The sequence below is a fragment of the Rhinoraja longicauda genome, chromosome 13 (genome assembly GCF_053455715.1).
Source record: "Rhinoraja longicauda isolate Sanriku21f chromosome 13, sRhiLon1.1, whole genome shotgun sequence".
NCBI classification, from domain to species: domain Eukaryota; kingdom Metazoa; phylum Chordata; class Chondrichthyes; order Rajiformes; family Arhynchobatidae; genus Rhinoraja; species Rhinoraja longicauda.
In genome coordinates, this window is record NC_135965.1 from 26,716,429 (window position 1) to 26,742,424 (window position 25,996).

The 25,996-nt window shown below is 40.0% G+C and overlaps 1 protein-coding gene across 2 annotated transcripts in view; it reads right to left on the reverse strand.

Annotated features, from left to right (window-relative positions):
* Positions 1 to 513: 513 nt before the first annotated feature.
* Positions 514 to 25,996, reverse strand: part of septin2 (septin 2) — a 52,780-nt gene continuing 27,297 nt past the window's right edge. Inside the window, exons 8-13 of one of the 2 annotated variants that reach the window (XM_078410622.1) lie at positions 18,158 to 18,259; positions 15,548 to 15,693; positions 13,709 to 13,792; positions 6,900 to 6,957; positions 5,740 to 5,846; positions 514 to 4,443 (exon numbers count right to left, since the gene is read on the reverse strand). In XM_078410622.1, the coding sequence (XP_078266748.1) occupies positions 5,748 to 5,846; positions 6,900 to 6,957; positions 13,709 to 13,792; positions 15,548 to 15,693; positions 18,158 to 18,259 (489 nt within the window). In that variant the 3' untranslated portion in view covers positions 514 to 4,443; positions 5,740 to 5,747. Of the gene's footprint in view, positions 4,444 to 5,739; positions 5,847 to 6,899; positions 6,958 to 13,669; positions 13,793 to 15,547; positions 15,694 to 18,157; positions 18,260 to 25,996 lie in introns of both variants that reach the window. The other variant, XM_078410621.1, reaches the window with a different exon arrangement.

Sequence of the window (25,996 nt, forward strand, 5' to 3'; positions counted from 1 at the left end):
ATCCGTTTAAGTTTTAACTAATGCTTCAAACTCACCATAGAGTGGGGATATGAAAACATTGAGGTGAACAGCAACTTATGTCAAATCCATAGAAATTGGAAAACTTGCATGAACAGCAAGCATACTAAATTCATCAACAAACTCTGATCTGGTTCCTGGGAACCATCAAATAATGGAATACAAGGGAACATGAATTTCTATCCAAGGAAATTGATTTGACAACTGGCAAAGAGATGTTCTGGTGACAGGTGGGCAAGAGTTAATCTATGTGGTGCTACAAAGTTCTCTCTGCAGAAGGGAATCGACATTTATTGAGTGCACAATCTAAAACTTGAACAGATTGGATGTAAATAAACTTGGATCTTTTCTCCAAGTCACCAGGGGAATGTTAATGTGTCATAATTATTTCACCCACAATATGTAACATACAAGAAAAAAAAAATGCTTGGTGTACAGTGTTTATTGTAGCACTTCGCAGAAGGACGTACATGAAATAAAATTATTACTACTGAGCAGTTAAGCAAGGTTATGTTTTATTATTGCTGCTTCATCTTCCATTACAACAATAGATTTGGTGATCCACAGGTCAGAGTACAGTCAAGAGAATCTTGGATCACTGAACATTCCAGAATTCAAACATGGTAACTGGGTAATACTGAAATGGTTAACAGTTCTAAAATAGTTGAAATCTAACATTTTAAAAACGGAAGTAACAGTCTCATCAATATTTTGGCAGTATAAAAGCTTTGCAAATGAATCACAAATACATCAACATGTAAAGTACAAAAAAAGTTGTCAGAAAATGCATCCCTCAAACTCTTTATTGCCTTCACACTAAATGGAAATAGCTTTCATTACCATAGAAACATTGTTCCCTGACCATTCCCCAAACGTATTTACTATCTAACTAATATTTAGCAAATGCAGACGACTCCAGTGTTACAGCCATTCAGGGAGCAGCTTACAGAATTGACACATCCCCACCCAAAAAATTGAGATACAGAATAGAATTTGTTTTATAGAATTTAAAAAACTTTTTTCAACTCTCATTTCTTGACGCATGCGTGTATGAGACAGCTTTGAGTTATGGAAAAATCGCAACATGAACCGTTTTTTGGGAACCTGAACCCCTCTCCTGTGTAACGTTGTCTGTACACAAGTATATAGCAAGGAATTTTTTTAATTAAAGGCAAAAATAATAGTATAATAAGAGCCAGGTGATAAGTATTTGATAAGTATTTGTGCTTATCCTGTTGCACAAATTTAATATCAATTATTGGCACCTAAAAGAGGTCGACTTTAAGGCCACACAAGAACACATTAAAAGCTTCAATATAAAACATGCCAATCTGTTAATTGGGAAGAGTGTATAAACTGGTTGCTATTTGGAGAGTGATATCAGAATGACATGTTGAAATGTGACTAATGCCACCTCTTCACCAAGTTAATACTTTTCAAATACAAAAATAACAAAATACAAAATACCTGTGTTTCTAGATCTCATTAGTATATTAGTTCACAATTCCATGCCAGTCTCAGAAGAGGGGAGAGTCATTAGCTGTGGCAAATTGCACTTTCCTCTGCTCATTAATATGATTTGTATACTATAACGGGGAGCATCTTATTAAATTCACAGTTAATGCACTACATCAGGGATTGGCACGAGAATCATATGAATCAAACTACTAATCTGAACAATTTCACTCAGAATGTCTGGCTCACAATACCTCTTTTTTGCAATAAGTCCATTTACACATTCAGTCCAGGACCTACACCGATAGCATTTCAGATCTGTGACCTGTTGACTGTTCTCATAGTGCTGCCTGAGGTACTGAATGTTTCTAGCATTTTGTTTTAATTCCATTAACAATACACTTCAGTTTTCAAACAGCTATGTACATTGTTGGTTAAACAAAAAGGATGACATTAGTGTAAAAGTAAATTTTAATAAACCGTTTAGACTACACATTTGGAACCACATCTTTAAGTATGTGGAGTTAAAAGACTACTTTTTAAAGAATGTTGCAGTTTATATCTTCTTGATTTGATTATAGTCATTTTTTAGAGATCTGATCATGCACTCAAAGGGTATAGAATTTATTTCTCGTAGGGATATACGCCTTACTGAATATATTTTAATTGTTGGATTAAAAGAAAAAAATAAATAATTTTTCATTAAGGTGAGTGATCTGGAAATCAACGCTTTAAAAAGGTAGTCAAGAAACCGTCATAACAACTGATAAGTAACCTAAACAGGCACCCAAAATATCCTAAATTTATAGGATTATGCACAGAATAGAAACAGCCTGAAATTTTCTTCCCATGTATGGGCATTAAATGCCAAATATTATTTTTGTAATGCAAATTTCAACAAGCTGGAAGTTGGCAACTTAAAGTATGCAGATTCATGGAAATATGGATTTAACCCTTACATTACCTGCCATTCAACAAAGCTGAAAACCCTCCACCATCTCCCCAATCCCTTATGTACATCAATGAAAAGAATTCAGGTGGCACTTCTTAGTGATTAAAACAAATTTCCTGCAAATTCCAATTGGCACAGCCATTTAGTAAACTCATGCATGTCCTGGCATGCAGGCAGCAATACTGAAACAGGCTTCAAAAAATAAATCCCTTCATCTGCTAAACACTGCAGTCACTCAGACAGGCAGCAATTTATTTGAAGCTTCAGATTTCTAGACAACAGATTTTTGAACACATTCAAATATACCCAGTCCACAAATTAACAAACTAACAGCTATTGAGCACCTGCAGGCAGACTCTTGTCACTGATCACAGAATTATAATTGAACAAACGCGCCTCATCTAATTTTTAAATGCTAGCAAATTTATTTAAAAGTAGTAACAATTTCTCATTGAAAAGTAAAGACCACCGAAATGAGGTTTCGATATTAACCAATATCATCTTTTAATGTGACAATGCCGATCATCCCACAACTGCTTTGGGTGCTGGCAACACATTAACTCATTAACAAGAGTCGTTCTATAGTGGGAAATGATGGCAATGCCCAATAAGTGTACTTGAACTTTTAAAAGACTCCACATCATAAAAACAATTTAGGTCATGGTTTTTAAATATATCATGGACTTACTAAAATAGGGTCGAAGATGAAATGTTTGAAGCTCTGCTGCACAACTCGATCAGAAGTGCATTGTTCCCACAAAGAATGAGAAGGGTATTAAATAGTGACTGCACTGACAATACTATGACAATGCTGGAGGTAAGAAACAGCAAATGGTGGAATCTTAAGTAAGAAAAAAATGAAGAGCGAGGAACTCAACTGGACAGGCAGCATCCAGGCTGGGAATGGGCAGACAATGTTTTGGGTTGGGAAGGGTTCTGACCCGAAACATCACCTGTTCATTCCCTCCACAGATTTTGCCTGACCTATTGAGTTTCTTCAGGACATTGTTGTTTGCTTTGAGAGTACTGTTGCTCAATATAGAACAAAGTGTACACATCGGAACCACTTTGAAACAAAAGCTACACTCTAAAACCATTATATCGATGGAATGAATTAATTTAAAAGCAACGTGCTAGAGGGAAAAAATCATTATTCCCCATGGATTATAGAACTAAACAGACTTTCTTCAGTTCTTGAAATCTAAAGTATTACCAACATATGGATGTTTGAAGTTTTCCAAATATCCATTTATAATATTTTAAGGCTACACTTACACTGTAGTTTCTGAACGCAAATTGCAGAGATGCAGCATCTCCCTTACTCTCCACATAATTGTAGCACATCAACCATCCTAATACTATACTCTTAGACAAACTAATGGTTCCCTGTTTTGAGTCGATGAGAGAGGACTTTGCAAAATAAAATCAGGACTACCAACTTTAAAACATATTGTGTCTTGCAGTGTGGTTAGAAAATATTAAGCCAGCAGAATCCCAGTACAATGCTCTACCTCCCCAATCTAAAAGGCTCAATGCTATCTTTTGTGACACAAATTAGGCATAAACAGTGAAGATTTCAACCAATTTTGACACAACTAGCATCTACCTTTGTACCTTCATTTGAAATCAAATCTTGGACCAAGTCCTCCAAATTTATTAAGGTAGCTGGTACTTAACAGAATTGGTTAGTTTCTTTATAATCAAACCTTTCCCAATAATAGTGGCTTTTACACCCTTAACCAGTGTTGCAAATACTTGTACCAAGTTGTCGAAAGCTATAACTTTATAAAAGATACATTGGTAGAAAATTATTAAGAAATGTGAACAATGCAAAATTATTGCAATATATAATAAAATGTGAAAGTAACTTCAAATAAATTGCAGGAATAAGATTACAACACTGCAATGTGAACTAAGTATTAAAAATCAGCTGCCAACACAGGCTGCCAAGACCACATTCTCCATACCAAATCCTCCTTCACCACTGCTTCAGGGCTGTGGAATTCTTCAATATTTGCCTGTAACATGATAAAAGTGCATTCTTTTTAAATGGTACACATTCATAATTTCAAGATTACCCATATGTATTCTATTGTCAGCCTATTTCTCCCAAACTCAACACACTTAGGAAAAGGTATCAACCACCTGTTTATGGCTGATCTTCTACCTCATCTCCATTCTCCTGGCCTCTTCCGTATATCTCCATTCCCTTATAGTCCAGAGATCTACTGACTAATGATTTGAATTAGATCAGTGATCGAGCCTCCACAGCCCTTCATGACACAGAATTTAAAAAAATCATAATTGTGTGAACATTTTCTGAATGGCTGAAGGTGTTACCCTGGGTTCCGTGTGTTCAGCCAGGAAAGAAAAATGCAATCTCCATGTTCTCCACCAAGCCCTTGCAGACTTGGGAGATGATTGGTCCAATTAGTGGTCCCTGCTTAAATTTAGCAACAGAAGGCACTAATCTCCCTCTAGTGGTACTTTTCCTTTAATCCACCCCAGAAATTCTCCACCAATTTTCAAAACCCATTGATGCTAACATTCTGGAGGCCTCTGAGCCTTTGTCTTATATCCTCTCTAGTCCAGCAGTTTAGAACCGAATTAGTGGCTTAGATCAATGGCAACACTTTTATTCTTCGCCTATTATTTATTTTTATCATTGCCATCTGTTGTGACTGTCAAGCGAGTTGGATATAGCTCTTAGGGCTAACGGAATCGAGGAATATAGGGAAAAAGCAGGAACAGGGTACTGATTCTGGATGATCACCCATGATCATATTGAATGGCGGTGCTGACTCAAAGGGCCTAATGGCCTACTCCTGCACCTATTTTCTATGTTTCTATGACTTGCCCCATTACTCTCCACCACCAGCATCACCAACTCAAGGCTCGCAATACAGAAATATTTTCTAAAGCGAGAATCCTGACTCCACCTTTTCCAAAACAACTGACAGTTGGTATGGAAATAAGACTCCAAATTACATGTGGCTTTAAGGGATTACCAAAAAATATCCAACTCTCCATCATTTCCTTAAAAATTGCTATTCAATCCACACATCTCCTTAATTTTTAATGATTTACAATGTTACCCCACGTCTGCAGATATTTTCCTCCAAGGATTACCATCCCATCCATACAACCACAAGTTCAGAACTATTGGTGCTTTTTACTCTCGTCCTTAGCCAAGCTTCATTGAGAGTTGTAATTTCTTCTCCAGATTACCGCACCATTCATTGGCAACACACATTTACGGCATGTACTTCACCACAGTCAATCTTCCACATCAACTCAAAGCTTTGCTTACTCACTCTCCAGTTTAGACGTGCTGACTGGGGTCTCCATCTCCACCTGGTTTCTGCATTTGCATTTGCATTTGAGCTTGCATCTGGGCAATCATCTGTTGCATGCGACGTAACTTAGAGAGAGAAGAAAACATGTTGTCACTTCAGTGAAAACTGAAGTTTCCAAAATGCACATTTTCCATATAATATCCATGTGTCAGTGAGATGATAGTAATCGAACACTATGGTGTTGACAAAGTCATGTCAGGCTGGTTCTTGCTTTCTTGCTATTATTTCTGAAGGGAAACATCACTGCTCAGCCATTAGTCCAGGACTTCTACACTTCATGCAGAGATTTGGACTTATCATGAACAGGTAGCCAGACTAGGGGCTGGCTCCGGATCCTAATGATTTCAATAGGGATTTTAATTCCTTCTGACAAAGTGTCTCAAACTTAAAACGTTAACTTTCCCATTCCACGGATGCTGCTTGAACTGCAGAGAGATTGCAACATTTTCTGGTTTTTTTTCCCCGATTTCCAGCATCTTCAGGTTTTTGGAATTCTATTCCCGAGGGTTAGGGAGTGATTTATAGGCTCTTAATTACTTTTCTTTCGTTTAACGTTTTTAACAAGAGTTTGTGTTTTAAATTAAATCTTTAAATTTACTTTCATATCTATTCCAATTATCTAAATGATAGATATTTATAAACTTAAAATACCTTCAGTTTTCACAAACTTTCCCCCAATGTTGTTGATGGAGAAAGCCTTTTGGGGCACTTTGAAAGCAACGTTGCAATTTGTCCCCTCTAGCTCAGTTCTAGACTTTACCCTTGGATTGGTGGGTGGCTGCCCAGGAATTGTGATGAGGGCTCTGCGTATGCACCCAGAGTTAGGCGCTGCAACCAGCAATTCTGGACAGCAGGTCCAATCTAATATGATCTGGTCTATTCATATAAACTGGAATCACTGCCAATTGATTAGAGACACCATAACATTAATGTGCACAAGCTTGATCAGGATTTATTTTTAAAGTGAACCAGTGACTTTAAAATGTTCCAATGCTACTCAGCTTCCTTGATGACATCATTGTGTGATTCGTTAGAACTGTTAACATGATCAACACAAAGAGAAAAAGATGTTTTATACAAAGAGGAAACTCAGTTTTCTACCTGGTTGCAAAACCTACCTCAGCTTCTTTTTCCAGAAGGATCTGGTCCTTATCCTGAGGTGGTTCTTCCCCTTTCCTGAGAAACAGCACAGTTTTAAACACAGATACATTTCATATCATCTTCCTTCACCTGGATCATTACCTAGTCCTGACGGTTTAACCTGATCCTCAAACTACTACTCGCCAATAAGAAGTGGAATTCCACAAAACCTGTTCCCACAATGCCCCTTTCTAGAGAATTATTGAGCCTTGTTTCTATGTTATTCTATATTAACTTTAACAAGCCAGCAGTCATTTCAATATTCACACCAGGTAACAGCATCTTCAACAAGCTAACTAGAACACGTTCAAGGCAGGAAACATGTTCCCAATGTTGGGGGAGTCCAGAACAAGGGGCCACAGTTTAAGAATAAGGGGTAGGCCATTTAGAACTGAGATGAGGAAAAACTTTTTCAGTCAGAGTGTGAATCTGTGGAATTCTCTGCCTCAGAAGGCAGTGGAGGCCAATTCTCTGAATGCATTCAAGAGAGAGCTAGATAGAGCTCTTAAGGATAGCGGAGTCAGGGGGTATGGGGAGAAGGCAGGAACGGGGTACTGATTGAGAATGATCAGCCATGATCACATTGAATGGCGGTGCTGGCTCGAAGGGCTGAATGGCCTCCTCCTGCACCTATTGTCTAATATTTAGTTGCTATTACTAGAATTAGAGAACCAATTAAATTCTGCTGGCATTAGGACAAACCTCCCACACTATCTCTTAGACATCATCTACTGAAATATCATGCTCAAATGATGTGGAGATATCCCACAAATCAGCTCTCTACTGCAACTCCAAATGCACTGATCGAATGACCAAAGCCACAAATCCTGAATAAAATGAAAAACAAATTAATAATCATTAAAGCAGGAAAATGAAAAAAAGTGTGAACATAGAGTATAGGAAAATAGTGAGAACCTAAATCCCATCCTGTCAGACTGCTTCATTTTCAAGCGCAATAGGACTATTTATAATTCCTTGCCAATGTATATTATTTAAACATTAGATATTTACATTCAAGTTAAATTAATAAAAGTACATTAATTTTTATTCATTATATATAGTCCAATGGGTGCAGCAAAACTAGATTAGGGTATAGTTACATTTTCCTGGAGAGTTTTCTAAGGAGCATGGGGAAGCACATTCACTAATAGAACACACTGCTTTATTTCTTTGTTTGAAGGGCACACAGCTTGTAGGTCAGTCCACAGCAGTATTACCACAGTGCCTTTTGGGTTATCGTGGGGCAAACAAAAATCTTACATGTGATATAACTGGACTAGACCACAAACTAAACCATTCACAACATTTAAAAGTACTGAACTACACGGGCAGAAAAATTGAGTTAGAATTGACAGCTACGGAGTGGTCAACACCAATCCGGACACAAACTGAATTAAATGGCTGTTGCTATTCTGCTTTATACTGAATATTGCTATAAAGTTGGCCACTGATGGGTTTTTATCTAACCTGCCCAGCCACATATACATATTAGATGCCTAACAACTTCTGATTTGGTGGAATGCGATTCATAAATGCCCCAAAATATTGGAAAACAATGTAAATCTTCAGACTACACTGACAAATGAGCTTTGCCTGCTTCCAATTGCCAAAAAACAACAACCTGTTGTAGGAATCCACAGATTTTACGGATGTACACTGGAATCACATCCTTTCCAGTCAAGAAAGCCATCTAACGTAATCTTACATTCATCATGCCCAAGGACTAAGTGCAGATCATGGCTCTTCAAATGTACATCAAATACTTTTTGCCTTGACTTTCTTTATAGGCAGACCATCAGAATTGACAATGACTTACTTTTAATTCAGTTGTGGTTCTAAGATGACTAATGAGGTCAATGTGGGATACAAACTCAATCACAGGTGGGCCAGGGATAATTGACTTATAGGCAGCGAGAGAGTTCTTTGGTAAGCGGTGTCCTGCATTTACACTATGCTCCTGACAAAATAGTTTCCCTGAATACTGCATCTCCATTGAGTGGTTGTGGAGCAGGAATTGGCCTTTGTGAATATTCTTGAACAGTTTCCTCTTCAACCCAATAAGTTCATGCTGTGACAGAACTTAAAATAGCATGTGTGTGTTGCAGGGTCTGATGTCAGGCACACGAAAAAGCATGGAGTCTCCATCAGAGCTCATTGAGTGCAATTATAGGTGTGGCATGAGGATATTAGGCTGGGAGAGGATGCCAAGGTTGGTTTACTTATCCTGTTAAAGGAAATTGAGTTTCTTGCAGAATCAGTATTACACTTCTCTCTCAAAAGCTTTGGTGCCTATAGCTTCATGTCTATTTGTTCATGTCTCAGAAGCATACAAGAGCTTCATTGGCAAGCTTTGTACCAGATTGAAGGTCTTGGTTTTCAAACACTTTTTCCTCAGATGGCCCGGTGCACTGAAAGCCAGAATGAATTTCATTGCAGAAATGGTTCTCAAAATGCAGAAAGTACTCAAAAGCTTTCAAGAGCCATCATGAGATTTTATTATCAGAGGGTTATATTACAGTGGGGCAGGTTCGTACAGGACCTTGTTTTTCCCATTCCTTCATATGCTACAGTGTATGGATGGGTGGAGATCAAAGGATATCTAGCAACTCACTGATAACCATGGCATATGCAAATTCTTCAGTGCAGTCAAAGCCATTTATGGCTTAAACACCAAAGGGTCCACTCCACTGAGAACCAAGAATGGAGGTAAACTTAGGAACAGTCAGCGCATGCTGGAAGGAGCATTTTGAAGAACAATAGTGACTGTCCTTGACCTTGTCCGTGACTGTCAGCAGCAAATTATCCAACCCTAACTTGATGTCATCTGACTGAATGACAATCAAGGACAGCATATGACATTGAAAAACAGCAAGGCCTCTCGGAAGATAATATCGCTGAAGTTCTAAATTTAAAAAGAAAATTTGGTCACAAATTCAGCCTCAATATTTATGACTGGGAAGAGGACATGCCCAGGAACCTCAGGTGTGACAATCGCGGCAAGGACAAGAAAGGAGAAACATCAATCATGCTAACTACAGCCACAGGAGACCTCCATCAGATTCTTCCTCAATCTCATCCTCCCAGTGGGCAAGAGTTGCTGCTGAAAATGGATCCCATCCATTTACAGTGCATTCAGAAAGTATTCAGACCCCTTCACTTTTTCCACATTTTGTTACTTTACAGCCTTATTTTAAAATGGACTAAATTCATTTTTATTATCATCAATCTACACACAATATCCTAGAATGAAGAAACGAAAACAGGTGTTTAGAAATTTTTGCAAAGTAATTAAAAATAAATAATTGAAATATCACATTTACATAAGTATTCAGACCCTTTGCTATGACACTCAAAATTGAGCTTAGGTTCATCCTGTTTCCATTGATTATCCTTGAGATGTTTCTACAACTTGATTGGAGTCCACCAGTGGTAAATTAAATTGATTGGACGTGATTTGGAAAGGCACAAAAAGGTCCCACAGTGCATGTCAGAGCAAAAACCAAGCCGTGAAGACGAAGGAATTGGCCGTAGACCTCCGAGACAGGATTGTGTTGAAACACAGATCTGGGAAAGTATAAAACAATTTCTGCAGCATTGCAGGTCCCAAAGTGCACAGTGACCTCTTAAATGGAAGAACTTTGGAACCACCAGGACTCTTCATAGAGCTGGCCGCCCGGCCAAACTGAGCAATAGGGGGAGAAGGGCCTTGGTCAGGGAGGTGACCAAGAACCCGATGGTCACTCTGACAGAGCTCCAGAGTTCCTCTGTGAAGATGGGAGAACCTTCCAGAAGGATAACTATATCTGCAGCACTCCACCAATCAGGCCTTTATGGTAGAGTAGCCAGACGGAAGCCACTCCTCAGTAAAAGGCACATGGCTGCCCACTTGGAGTTTGCCAAAAGGCACCTAAAGGACTCTCAGACCATGAGAAACAAGATTCCCTTGTCTGATGAAACCAAGATTGAACTTTTTGGCCTGAATGCCAAGCGTCACGTCTGGAGGAAACCAGGCACCGCTCATCACCTGGCCAATACCATACCTACAGTGAAGAATGGTGGTGGCAGCATCATGCTGTGGGGATGTTTTTCAGCGGCAGGAACTGGGAGACTAGTCAGGATCGAGGGAAAGATGAACGGAGCAAAGTACAGAGAGACCCTAGATGAAAACCTGCTCCAGAGCGTTCTGGACCTCAGACTGGGGCGGAGGTTCACCTTCCAGCAGGACAACAACCCTAAGCGCACAGCCAAGACAACGCAGGAGTGGCTTCGTGACAAGTCTGTGAATGTCCTTGAGTGGCCCAGCCAGAGCCCGGACTTGAACCCAATCGAACATCTCTGGAGGGACCTGAAAATAGCTGTGCATCGACGCTCCCCATCCAACCTCACAGAGCTTGAGAGGATCCGCAGAGAAGAATGGGAGAAATTACCCAAATACAGGTGTGCCAAACTTGTAGCGTCATACCGAAGAAGACCCGAGGCTGTAATCACTGCCGAGGGTGCCTCAACAAAGTACTGATTAAAGGATCTGAATACTTATATAAATGTGATATTTCAGTTATTATTTTTTAATTACTTTGCAAAAATTTCTGAACACCTGTTTTCACTTTTTTTATTATGGGGTATTGTGTGTAGATTGATGATAAAAAGAATAATTTAATCAATTTTAAAATAAGGCTGTAAAGTAACAAAATGTGGAAACGGTAAAGGGGTCTGAATACTTTCTGAATGCACTATAGAAGCACAGCAACTTCATGGAATATTTACAACCTAAACCACCCCTACAGACAGTTCCAGACTACCACCACCCTCTGGGAGAAATATTTTTTTGTTTCCTTCCAATACAAAAAGTAATTACTTTCATCGGTTTTTGGCCCCTCTTCTAATGACCCGTTTCCCATCCTATTTACTCTAAACCCTGTCATTACTTTTCCCTTCAGCCTTTTCTGTTCCAAGCCAATCCAAATTTCCCTCAAAATTTCCAATACCAACAACACACTCAAATCTCCTCAGCTTTCCTATTCCTTCCACCCACTCTCACACCTTTAATATAATGTGCAATTAAAATTGTACATAACACTCAAATTGCAGATGAGTCCGCAATGAGTGTATAGTTCCAGCAAAGACTGATATATTCCAAGTCTCAGCAAATAAAGGAAAGTATGTTGCATACCATTTTTAACCTCCTAACTCATCAAGATCTTCAAGGATCCATGGTCTTACACTAAAAGGTTCTTCTACATATCTCTATGGTCTTTTGGTCTATGGCAGTATTTTTATGTGATCAGTAATTACACTTGCTGTAATGTTCCTCTTGCCTGTCCCTAGAAACAAAGTATTACAAGTATGTTCTGTGTAAGCTAAAGGTGCTTTTTATTTAAAATGCAAATTTGGACATACTTGGAGCTCAATGGAATTTCAAAATTACTCCTACCAAATCAATGAACCTTCACTTCAGGAACTGTGCTGCTCAAGGTGGGGAAAGGATAAATGTTAAAACATTATATGAAAATAACATTAAGAATTTAAAACATTTATATCGATTTAATCTGGGTTTGACGTTCAAGATCCAATTCATGAAACATAGAATTGGTTAAGTTTCTCTAGGAACTTGTCCGATTGGTTCCCAAATCTGGTACATCTCCCAAGAGATTTTCTTTAAATAAAGAAATTAAGAAGCAAATAAAAAGGAAAGGCCCTTCTCAACTCCTCAAGATTTCACCAATTTTTAGCTGGATACCACAACTTTTCACCAATGTATGCTATAACCTCCCAATTCCCAGAATCACCCAGGAAGTGATTTTTTTTTAATCTATTTTTTTTGTTGGAATTCAAGCCCATGCATTCATATTTAATGGGCTGTCAGGAGGAGCCCCATGGTCCTCTATACAACCTGCAATCAATTTTATTTACACGTTGTATAATAGAGGCAAATAGGATGATGAAAGAGAATTCTACATGACCAGCAATAGCTTCCAAGCCATGCATTAGCTTCCATTTTAAATGAGGATGGGCTATTGGGATTATCATCCACTGAAGTAGCTTTATAAGTAGCTGCCCAATTCATATTCTTCTGCTTTATTATTTGTGGTCACATTGAGTTATCCATATTGGGGCAAAGGCAGGGTGTTAGTAGCTGCCAATAAAAATAGAAACTTCCAGGAACATTTAGCAAGTCAGGGAGCAACAATGGAGAATATAAGAGTTAACACTTCAGATTGATTACCTTTCATCACAACTTAAAATTCCAATGGGTTTACCAGCCTGAGATGTCAACCCTGTTTCACATTCCTTACCTGACCTGTTGTTTTCAAGAGCGCAGTATTTATTTTGCAAACGCTTAATTCATATTGCAAGGAGGCTAATGCATTCTGCTTTTTAATTCGGTACAACACAGTGAAGTGGGGCAGATACATATTTTTAGAAGATAGTGGTCAGTTTTTGTTCCAAAGCTACAAGTTACTGATCAGATAAATTTGCTCCATTCTGGACTGTTCCATACCAAATTGATATATTGCAAATAAAGATTATACCTTCTACCCAAACATCATTCTGCATGAATAAATTGGGCCAATGTCAGGAATTGTTTGATTGATTAATTGATTGATTGAATAGGACTTCCAGGAGCAGTGTATTACACATTATCAGCATTCCCTCCCTTAAAAAACTGGGGACAAATTGTGGTATCCAGATGCTTTTGTTAATGTTTTCTGAGGGTGAGACGGTCAAGAGATAGATGACTGGTACGTACGAAGGAGACAGAGGGAGAATGTAACCATGTGAGGACAACCTGCCACCCTGCTTGAGACTCTCGGAGCGGAAGTTTTCATAATGAAGATCCTGGGTCACCTCCTGAAGATCCTGCATGTGTGTTCTAGACAATTCAAGCACAAGTGAGAAAATGAATACAATATTTTGTGAAACAAACTGGGCTTTGCAGTTAACTCATCTTTTAAACTGACCAGTACCAAGGATCTGAATCCACATTTAAATATATATATATATATCTACTAAATCCCAAATGGGAGAAACAGAATTATATTAGAGTTCAACCACAAGGACCTGTAACAACATTTTCTTTTAATATCGCACCTTAACCCCAGGTTTGAGTAGTTGCAAGTAATTGTTGACACCTATCAAATATACACCATGAATCCATGATGAAGTTTTTAGATAACCCAGGCTGAAGCCAGCAGCTGCATAAAGCAAATGCACCTTTTGCTGTTTTGAGGCACAGACTTTAAGAAATATTTAGATTCAAGACCAAGCATGGACAGTGGCAGAACTATTCAAGCTGCAGAAAGCCGGCTTTGATCCCGATCTCAAATGCTGTCCATGTGGAAATTAGAATTCTTCCTGTGATCAAGTGCCCCTTCAGGTGCTCTGGTTACAGACCACATCTCAATCACATGCAGGTTGGTAGGTTAATTGGCCATTGTATATTGCTCCTAGTCTGTAGACGAATGGTAGAATCTGAGGGAAGTTGATGGGACCGTGTGGAAAATAAAATAGGACGAGTGTAGATGGGTGGTTGATGGCTAATGCTTATCTAGATTGGGCTGAGAATGTACAAGGCATGATTTGTCAGTTTGCAGATGATACTAAAGTGGATGGTATCATAAATAATGAAGATGGTTAACACAAATTACACAAAGACCTTATCGGCTGGACAAGTGGGCTAAAGAATGGTTAATGGAGTTTAATACAGATGAATGCTTGGTGTACCATTTTTGGGACATCAAACCACAGTAGAACCTTCACAGTGAATGGCAGGTCTCTGGGAGTGTTACAAAGCAGAGGGATCTTGAGTGCAGGTGCATAGTTCCCTGGAAGCGGCATCACAGGTAGATAGGGTGGTCAAGCCAGCTTTCGCTACATTGGCTTTCATCAGTCGGGGTATTTATTGAATATATAAGTTGGGATGCTATGTTACAGTTGTACACGACATGGGCGAGGTGTACAAAATCATGAGGGGAATAGTAGGGTGAATGCAGTTTTTTATCTAGAGCTGGGCAATCAAGTACGAGAGAACATCAGTTCAAGGTGAAAAATCTAATAGGAGCCCAAGGGGCAACATTTTCCACACAGAAGATGGAGGGTACATGGAACAAGCTGCCAGAGAAGGTAGTTGAGGCAGATACTAGAACAACATTTAAAAAACATTTGGACAGAAAAGGTTTAGAGGGAGGTGGGTAGGACTAACATAGATTAAACATCTTGGTCAGGAGGTATGGGCAAGTTGTGCCTAAGGGTCTGCTGCTGTGCTGTATGATACTGTGCAGGACTGTTTCCATGTTATCAGATAATGACCAATGCTGAATATTTCACTTTAGACAAGACAGATGGTTAACTGACATCAGTTACCATAGTTGAGGGAAAGAAGGAATAATATTTGTTTTAAAGACTGCCTGCATTTATTTCTCGATTGCTACTCTCATATACACTAACACAAAGGAATATGTTTTCACACAAACAATCAAATTCACTTAAGGAGCAAATCTCTCAGTATTAGGCAGAAATATCTGACACATTTAAAACTGGCATTTCATCGCAGTCTGTTTATATTTTCAATATCTGATTTTGATGCAAGAATCAACATTTTTATGGCGCATACAAACAAACTACTTACATTAACATGGTTCTCAGCTTCAGGAAGTCATTGTGCTCAGGATTCTCCACTTCCACCACTCCCCATGGATACAAGCGCCCTCTGACTTTTTTACCTTTTGCCTCAATCAACTGATTTGATCCCACAACAGCAAAAGGGATACTGGTCTAAATTCATAAAAACACAATATACCAGTCCAAGGTTAGTGTCGCTGTCAGTGACTGACTCAAACAAAAAAACACACCTTTCACCACCAAAATATAGATTAAAAGTGTAGCTTTGGACTAGACATATAATGTAAAAAATGTGCAACGTATAGTGAGAAAATTTTGAAGATCAGTTATTAACCCAGACATCAACCTTTTCTTGTATAATACAGCCATAAGCCTGTGGGGTCACAAAAAAACTGCAGATGCTAGAATCTTGAGCAAAATACAAAGTGCTGGAGGAACCTAGCAGCGTTTCAATTCAGGACTCTCCTTCAGAACGATAGGAGCGGAGGGGGGTGGGGTGTGGGAAGAAACAGGGAAGGAGGAGGGGGTGGGACAAAGCCTAGCATGCGACAGGTGGATACAGGTGAGGGGGGGTTGGCAGATGGGTGGAGTACATGGCAAAGCCTAGAGATGGAGGGTGTTGAATGAGGAAAGAAGAGAAATGAAATGTAGAGCCAGAGGGAGGAATATGAGTGGAAGGGGAAGAGGGTGGTGGGATCATGTTGAGGTGGGATCATGTTGAAGATGGCGCTATGGAAAGTGGAAGGGGAAGATGTGACTGGTGGTGAGATTCTCTACAGAAAGCAATAAGGGGTTGAGGAAAGAAGGTATGACCGGTGGGTTTACATTTCACTTCTCTTCTCTGCCCTTTCACCTCCTTTTCATCTCGGGCCTTTGTCACTTACTCTGCCTATTTGCCAAACAAACTCCCCTCACCTATATCCACCTATAGGTCTCACCCCCATCTCTTTTTCAGCTTTCTCCTATCAGTCTGAAGGGTCCTGCTCCAAAATATTGTCTGTCCAATCCCGCCACAGATGCTGCCGATCCCACCGAGTTTCTCCAGAACTTTGTGTTTTACATCGGCTTCTGAGTTTAGTTACTCAAAGACTAAACAAACAGCAAACATAATGAACTAGTGTCTTTGCTTTCACATAAGATTAAGCTTTGCCCACATCTGTGATACAGTAAGATGAGAATTGCCACGGGGATAAAATATGGTGGTCTTCTGGTCATTTGGACGAATGGAGGCAGTTACAAGGTGATAATACGTTTAAATAATTGCAAATAACAGAAGTGTGGGACATGCCCATCAGCTAATGGACTGAGAAAACAGCTAATATTACAGATGGATTACTTAAGGCACAAATGTCCAGTTCTGATATAGTTACCTGAAGTTGCAGAATTTGATGATCGTGGAAAGTTCACTCTCTCACTGACATTCGCTTTGTCCTATCCATCGTCTCTAATCTTAGAATTAACTTAACATTTGAGACCAACGTCTATTCATTACAACTGGAAACTTTCACACCACACCCTGTGATTTCCCTTCACCATAGCTGACAAGTTCCACATTTTCGCTCTCATCCTTCCTTTGCCACCCAGAATTTGAATAGGGTTCCCATACACCATCAGACACAACTTCTCTCTCCTTTTCAACCATCACTCCTCCAGGATGCTTCAATTCATTCTTCCTTCTCCGCCCCCTTCCCACAGTAAATATCCATACAACTGCAGGATATTTTCACACCTGTCCCTTTACCTTCTCTTTTTACTGCCCAAAACATATTCTTTCCATATTGTTCCAAGGAACAATATTTCATCTTTCTTACTGGCATATTGCTGCCTTTCATCATCAATGAATTTAATGATAATCCACCACTCGACCATTTACCCATCATATCCAGTGTTGTTATTCTGACGGATAATTCTAAGATCATTATGTAGTCTCTTCCTGTAGGTGGTATCTAACCCCTCATCCGTCCTAATTAAGCTTCATCAACATGAAACATTTTATCTCCATAAATGCCGCCCAATGTGCTGAGTATTTCCAGCACTTATTTCATTTCATTGTTTGAAGACTTTGGAAGCAGTAGAGATCAAATGCACCAGTCTTAATTATCACAGTAGAGTACGTACAAGTCTCAATTCCAGCTTTGCACTGTACCCCGGTACACCTGACCATAATAAACTAAACTAAACTAAACTTCCAATGGCAGATGTCTCATCTCAAATAACGAATAGAACAAAAGGAGACGCCAAAGACTCTTGTGAAAATACTTGGCCAAAAGAAAAAATATATAACTACTTCCATTTCAATTGAAAGTTCAAAACTCTGGAGAATGCAGAGACTGCTTTGGTTCATAGTTTGATCTATCTTGACTGTGAATTTATAATTTGTTACTGAAGTGCCAATATAAAGCAACACCAGCATAACGCAATTTGGCCTTAAACAGCCGAGGATTTACATAGACTAAACAAAAACAAAAAATTAACAGGAGCTATATCTATTTGAGTGGACAGCAGACATTATTTAAGTGAAAGTTATCTAAAAGCTTCCAAAATTTATCAGATGTAAAGTAACCAAGACTACAATTACCAATCAAGCATAATTTGTAAAATTACTGCTTTTAAGTACCTTAAGGACTCGAGTCTGCTCCTTAAAATCCTCATCTTCATCAGATTCGGCATCTGGGAGGTGGTAAATCCTAATACCGTGCTCCTCAATCTCATCAAGGATCTTTATAAAAAGGAAAAATAGACAAGATATCAACACTCAAAACCCTGCTTCAAAATCAAATTAATGAGGGGGAATAGAGATTTATAAAAGTAGTTTTAGGGAAACATTTAAAAATATATATCATTATTGTAGCATGTGGGCATTGCTGGCATTTTTGAGCTTCCATAATAGCCGTCGAGATGGTGGTGAACCATGCTCTTGAGCCATTACAGTTCTTCTGGTGAAAGGCAATCCACAATGCTATAGGATGGAAAGAATGAGTAGCAGTATTTTCTCAGATCATCAAGTCAGTGTCCTTGCTCAACTGTAATGCACACACATGGTAACCACAACCGATTTGACTATCACTTGGAGAGCTGAAGGATCTCTAATTTATTCCAAACAGATTTTTGATCACTTCATTCCATGGCAGAGCAAGTCAAGAAGAAAAACTGAAACCAAGATATAAATAGGTCTATAAATTGAGAGTGACATTCTGGCCTTCCATCACAGTGAGGAGGTGACTGGAGGAGACTCACTGTGATGGATGTTTCTTTTTTTTTATTTTGTGTTGGTTGTGATTGTGTGTGAAATTGTTTATTTTTATTGCTCTATTGCTGGACTGTGGGTGACCTTTCATTTCACTGCACATCTTGTATGTGTAAGTGACAAATAAACTTGACTTGACTAGTGCAGCTATCAGAGAAATCCAAATTCAATTCTGACCTCTGGTGTCATTTGTGTGGAGTTTGCCCTGTGACCACTTTGGCTTCCACCAGATGCTCTGGTTTCCTCTGCACTCCAAATATATGCAGGTTGGTCTGTAAATTAGCCGCTGTACATTGCCCCTAGTGCAAATAAGTGGCAGAATCTGGGGGAAGTTGAATGGAATGTGGAGAATAAAATGGAATAATTGTAGTAATTGCCAGTTAACCAACTGATTAAAAATAGTGTTTTGAGCTCTCCTCCCATCCTATTTTAACAGATCTTTGTTCATTTCTCCCTTAGCCATCTTTTTAAGACCTCCTGAAAATGATTTTGTAAGTAATCTAAATTAAACATTTGTCTAACCACATTGATTAATGTGGCTATTAACGTTAAGTGAAACCATAAATTATTGCTGAGTTATATCAGCAAGTTCATGTGTGGCATAACAAATTGAAAACAAACTTGTCAAATGTGTAATTATCACAATTTACTGAGGTTAATATATAATTAATATAAATTCAATTTGATTAAAGTAGCAACTAAACTACAATTGAAATAGACACATTAAAAATTTAATTACACAAATTGATTCTAAGGACATCACTGCACGTTACTTTTCAAGTTAATACTTCAAGAAATAATCTTCAACAAGACAAACAAGAGCCAAAGAGGGACAAAATACAAGCAGCAAGTGACCTCAGACCACAGATTCCACTTCATACAACTTCACATTCCACACATTTAAGACCAGATTAAACAACCAGCTTCTGACCACTTTAATTTCTTCTGTGGAACTAAGCACAGACATTGGGCATAAATGACCATTTGAGGTTCACAACATGGATTCCAGCCAAGCAATCGCCTGCGAGCTTGCCTGGCAGTTCAGACTATAATTAATGGTTAGAAGAATGAACAGCTCAGGCAGGATCATCTTTGATTGCTAGGTACATCCAGTCAGTGCTCACATCTGAAAAGGCAAACTAATTTCAGAGGATTTGCCAGACCCTGGTTAATAATGCCTTTAAATGGGATACAATTTTTTTTTTTTTAAAAAGGTGCTGTGTAACTCAGCGGGCCAGGCAGCATTTCTGGAGAACATGGATAAGTGATACTTTGGGGTGGGGTCCTTTTTCTGACTGATTGTTTGTGGGGGGGAGGGGAAGCTGGAAAGGAGATGGGGAAGGAAATGGCCTGTCAGGTCATAGGTTGACACAGGTGGGGTTTGATACTGGGGGCGGGTTTGATAGGATGATAGTGGACAAAGGCCAGAGATAAAACGACAGAAGGTGTGCAATAAAAGGATTGAAGAGTTGTGAATTATGAAGCTGGAGGAAGGAATGCAGGTAGAAGGAGAAGGGGGGGGGGGGGGGGGGGAAGGGAAGGAAAGAAATAGCTGCGTGTCCAAGTGGGGCACTGGGGGGGAAACTCCAGTTTGTGCGTGACCTCACTCTGGCAATGGAGGCGGTCCAGGAAAGGAATGTCAGAATGGGAATGGGAGAAGTTAAAATGGTCAGCAACTGGGAGACCCCATAGGTCTTGACAGACCGAGTGCAAGTGCTTACTGAAACAGACGCCGAGTCTACGATTGGTCTCGCTGATGTACAGAAGGTCATGCAGTAGATGAGCTTAGAGGAGTTGCACACTAACCTCTGTCTCATCTGAAAAAGCGATGAGGGTTACTAGGTGGAGGCGAGGAAGGTGTTATAGGGGCAGTTGTTACGTCTCTTGTGATTGCAGGTGTAGGTCCTGGGGAGGGGGTGGTTTGGGTGGGAAGGGATGAGTGATCCAAGGAGTTGCAAAGGGAGCAGTATCTGTGCGAAAGGCAGAAAAGGGTGGGGATGGGAACATGTGACTGGTGGTACAATCACAGTGAGGTAACGGAAATATCAAAGGATGGTGTGTTAGATGTGGAGTCTGGTGGGGTGAAAGGCGAGATCCTGAATAGCTGTAACACATCGGTCCTGCTAACAGAGGTCCTCAGTGAACTGAAATGCCACAGTCATCAATCCTTTGCAGTCTACTGATTAAATTTTCAAAAATATTCCTAACTATGTGTTGGTAACAAGGGACTGTAATGCTGTTTTTTTAAAAAGACATTAAGCACTGGAGTAACTCTGCGGGTCGGGCAGCATCTCCGGAAGACAAAGGTGACATTTCAGGTCGGGGCCCTTCTTCAGAATGATAGTAGGGGGGAGAAAACAGGAAGAGCTGGGGGCAGGACAAAGCCTGGCAAGTGATAGGTGGATAAAGGAAAGTGGGCTTGGTTGACAGATTGTTGGACAAAGGCCAAAGATGTTAAAAAAAAAAAGGCTCTGAAATAAAGAGAGAAGTAGCATGAAATGTGAAGCCAGAGGAAACAATGAGGTTGTTCGGTATAAATTCAGGACAGTCCACATCTATTAAAATTCAGGTCAATAGTGGATGTGCACAGCAGGGAGATGGGGCTGGGGGGGGCACACACACATAACAAAGGAAACAAAGTTCAATAAATGAAAACAAGTAGTGCAAAAAAACAGCCCCATAATTCATAGTGCAACCAAAACAGTTCATAAATTTAGTTGGTGTTTGTAGTGCTTAAAAGAGCATGATGATTGTTCCCAAGCCAGGAGGTCACAGCTTTCAGACTTCTTCCCAATGGCAGGGGAGAAATGAGAGCATGGCCAGGGTGGTTTGAGTCCTTGATTATGTTGGTAGCCTTTTTGAGGCAGCACCTCCTATAGATCCCTTCGATGGTGGGGAGATCAATATTCTTGATGGACTGGACAGTTGCAAAGACCCGTTAGAGTATATAGCAGATGGTGAGGAGATGGAAGGATGGACCCCTTGACCTTGCACTCAAATTACCAGCTACACATGCATTTACCAGTCCTTAACAGAATAAAAACTGTGTTACCACGACAGTCCTGCAAGTCTGACCATGACATCAGAGATTCCCCATTGGGTTGTGTGGCACCATCGCTGTGTGGATAGACTCAAAACAGATCTTGGGCATTTACAAAGCTAGTTGCAAATGAATTATATTCCACCACACCAAGAGAGATCAACACAATCCCACAATTTAAGGATTGCTTCAAAGCTTTGCAGTCCTACCATGTGTTGTTATGAATAACTAATGTAAGGAGACAGCACTGAGAACATTCACATCCACGAAAATGACAGGAGCTGGGATATCTTTGGAACCCAATGATTTTGCAAGCATCTTTTGCCAGAAATGCCAAAGTACCCAAGCATCATTTAGACATTTTCATCATTATAGACACTGCTGGCCAGCTAATTCAATGATTCCACACAATGGAGTGCCAATGGAACAATGCCAGCAGTGGTGTTGACCACATGTTCCAGAATTAGCCACACCTCTTATCCAGGCGATTGCAAAAAAGACGCCCACCTGGCTTGGAATAAAACTATCAAGGTTAATCTGGCCAATTTAAATCAGTTAATTACTGCCTCCAACACTTAGTCATCAGTAAATTATGTAAAGTAAAGGTCACTGTAATTAGGAACACTTTAAGAATGTTCTATTGTTGTCCATGGAGCTCCAAGTATCACTGATAATGGAGCCAAGAATGGTATTGCTGTACCCCCAGGATTTATAACCAGAGCTGTAGAGGTACAAGCTATGGCCTAGTTCTAACACAACAGTTAGCAACAGAAGATAATTAAAAAGGCAATACTGGGAGAAAAGATGAGGTACGAGGGTAAGCTAGCCAATAATATAAAGGAGGATAGTAAAAGCTTTTTTAGATATGTGAAGAGGAAAAAAATAGTGGGTCCCTTGAAGACAGAAGCAGGGGAATTTATTATGGGGAACAAGGAAATGGCAGACGAGTTGAACCGGTACTTTGGATCTGTCTTCACTAAGGAAGATACAAACAATCTCCCAGATGTTCTAGTGGCCAGAGATCCTAGGGTGACGGAGGAACTGAAGGAAATTCACATTAGGCAGGAAATGGTGTGGGTAGACTGATGGGACTGAAGGCTGATAAATCCCCAGGGCCTGATGGTCTGCATCCCAGGGTACTTAAGGAGGTGGCTCTAGAAATTGTGGACGCATTGGTGATCATTTTCCAATGATCTATAGATTCAGGATCAGTTCCTGTGGATTGGAGGGTAGCTAATGTTATCCCACTTTTTAAGAAAGGAGAGAGAGAGAAAACTGGAAATTATAGACCAGTTAGTCTGACATCAGTGGTGGGGAAGAACTAATCTTCTGGAATTTTTTGAGCATGTAACTAGGAAAATTGACAGGGAGAGCCGGTGGATGTAGTGTACCTCGACTTTCAGAAAGCCTTCGACAAGGTCCCACATAGGAGATGTGGAGATGTAGGAGATTAGTGGGCAAAATTAGAGCACATGGTATTGGGGGTAGGGTACTGACATGGATAGAAAATTGGTTGGCAGACAGAAAGCAAAGAGTGGGGATAAATGGGTCCCTTTCAGAATGGCAGGCAGTGACTAGTGGAGTACCGCAAGGCTCGGTGCTGGGACCACAGCTATTTACAATATACATTAATGACTTGGATGAAGGGATTAAAAGTACCATTAGCAAATTTGCAGATGATACAAAGCTGGGTGGTAGTGTGAACTGTGAGGAACTAAATATTGTCAGCAATATTTTAACACTGGTGTTGAACAGCAAGCTGATTTAATAAAACAATATAACATTTTTGCTACTCAGTTGAAGAGGATGCAACATTGAGCAATATGATATAGAATAGCTTTCATTGCATTTTCAGTTTCTCAGCATACCATACGCTCAGTAAATCTTCAGGCTGACCGGGTATCTTGCATCTCTTGTAGCGTAGGAGTTGCAATGCTGCCTGTGAAGTGTTAAGAGGACCCTTGAGACCTTTCAACATGGATTTTCTAGTAGCGGTTATTCTGCTGAATAACAGAGCAAACCAAATGATGGTCAGTCCAGCAGTCATCAACTGCAACCATTGCACAGATGTCCATGCAATTCCTCACTCAGATAATGGCAAAAATCTAACTGCCAGTGTACAGATTGACGGTGTTTCCACAAGATCTTGTGCTTGTCCCTTTGGCAAAAGTGGTTGTTGAATATGATTTAGTTATTCACCAAGATAAAACAATCTTCTTCTTCTTGCGTTTGAGGCAGCAGAAATTATGTAACGCCCTCCAGGCGCTGTAGCCAGTGCAATGTGCTGTTGTCGAGGGCCGTGAGGTCTACCCCTCCACCAGGGGGACGGAGGACAGTGCAGTCGAAAATGACGTGCTGCGCTGTTTGCTGGTCTGCTCCACACACGCAGGCTGCTGATGGACGCAACCCCCAACGATGCATGTTGGTGTTGAACCGGCCGACCCGTGTGGAGCCGGTTCAGGGCGACCCACTCTTTGCGGGGCATGTCTGAGCCGGGTGGGGCTGTGGTGTTCGATGCGACAGTGAATTGGAGGTCATGATGTCTGTTCCCAGCTAGTTCTCCATGCTCCTAGTATGTTGAAACCGGAGCCACAGAGGGTCACTGCATGACGGGAGGACTGCATTACCCTGGCCGCCTACACCGATAAAACAGTGACTCCACTGGAGTTAACTTTCTGAGTTCCTTCCTTTCCAAAGGCTCGTTCTTTCCAATAATGCAACAAAGTCATAAGGAGGGTTAGTCTGACCCTCTCAGGAATCCTCCTTGGCATTTTCCACAGCGTATGTAGTTGCACTGCACAGTCATGAGTACAGGTCACTGTTTGTGCTCTAGCTGAGCCAGAGCTTGTTGAAATACATGACAATTAATAACTAAACAAATAATCTTGGCTTCTCCGAAAGAAAACAAGATTGGTGCAGTGAAAACGAAGCGATCTAGGAACTAATTACAATTAAACAAAGTGGTCTTGATTGGAAATCCATTGTATTCCAGGGAAAGAAAAACTACAGGCAGTGAAGTCCAAGGTAAACAAACACTTCACTTCCTGACAAACAGAGTATGGGTGGAAATGTGGCAGGACGTCCAAGACACATGCAGAATCTTTAACTACATTAAGACCATCAACAGCACGAAGACCAAAGAGACAAGGACAGACACAATCATCCGTTGGAAGGAGCATTTTAAAATTCTACTCAGCTAGGAGACTGTTCTTAACCCCATCTCAAAGATGTACCCCACTTTTTCAAAACTATCATATAACTTTACTCTGTGGACGAAGAACTGCTCCCAAAACATCACGAGGTGCAACGGTTCTCCAATGCCCAGCTGCATCAAGGGAAATGCTGGGCATAACACCCACAATAGAAGGCCTTTTTGATCTGATGTAACGTCTTTGGCTCAAATGGAGAGGGAGTGTGACAAATCCTCCCAATTTGGTCATCAAAAATGAGTTTTCATTCCATATATGCTACCTGATAGCATGCAGACTACAATTCTGACAACCAGGACATTCACAGGCCCAATCCCATGTGCAGGAGTTCATGCAGGCCATTTAACTGTTCCAAACTCAATGCAAAATTGCATTGCTTCCCACTGGAAATAATGTAAAGCATGAATGCAAACTGCTCCATCTATATCAGCTTCATCCCAGAACCAAGAAAACTCCAAACTTATCAAGATGCAGTGCACAGATGCTTGATTGCATATGCAGTGCTCCAAGCCATTTTTAACTCATTCAATGGCAAGTATGAGATGGGCCATTACACTAACCTTTCCAAAATAAAGATCATCTACAAACACGCATCTGTTGAACATTGGAAAGATTGTATCAGTTCACAAATCGCAGTGGTCTCATTAGCCATCTTCGGGCTGTAATGGCAGCAAGATATTCTTGACATCAAATGACTGCCTTCATCAAAAAAATGTCACAGCCAAAAGAGTGCTTTGATAAAAATCCAGTAAAAATGTACCCAGTAATGCTTTCGAGTAACCTATAATTTGTGCTGTTAAACCATGATAATCAAATTATCTGAAGTGCATGATATAATAAAATAGATAAAACCATGTTAATTTCATGGAAATATTAGCGTGAAAGGTAAGAAATTCATCCAACAAAATATTGCTGGAGGGCAATTCTACAGCATACAAGACACTAAACCAACACTTGGCA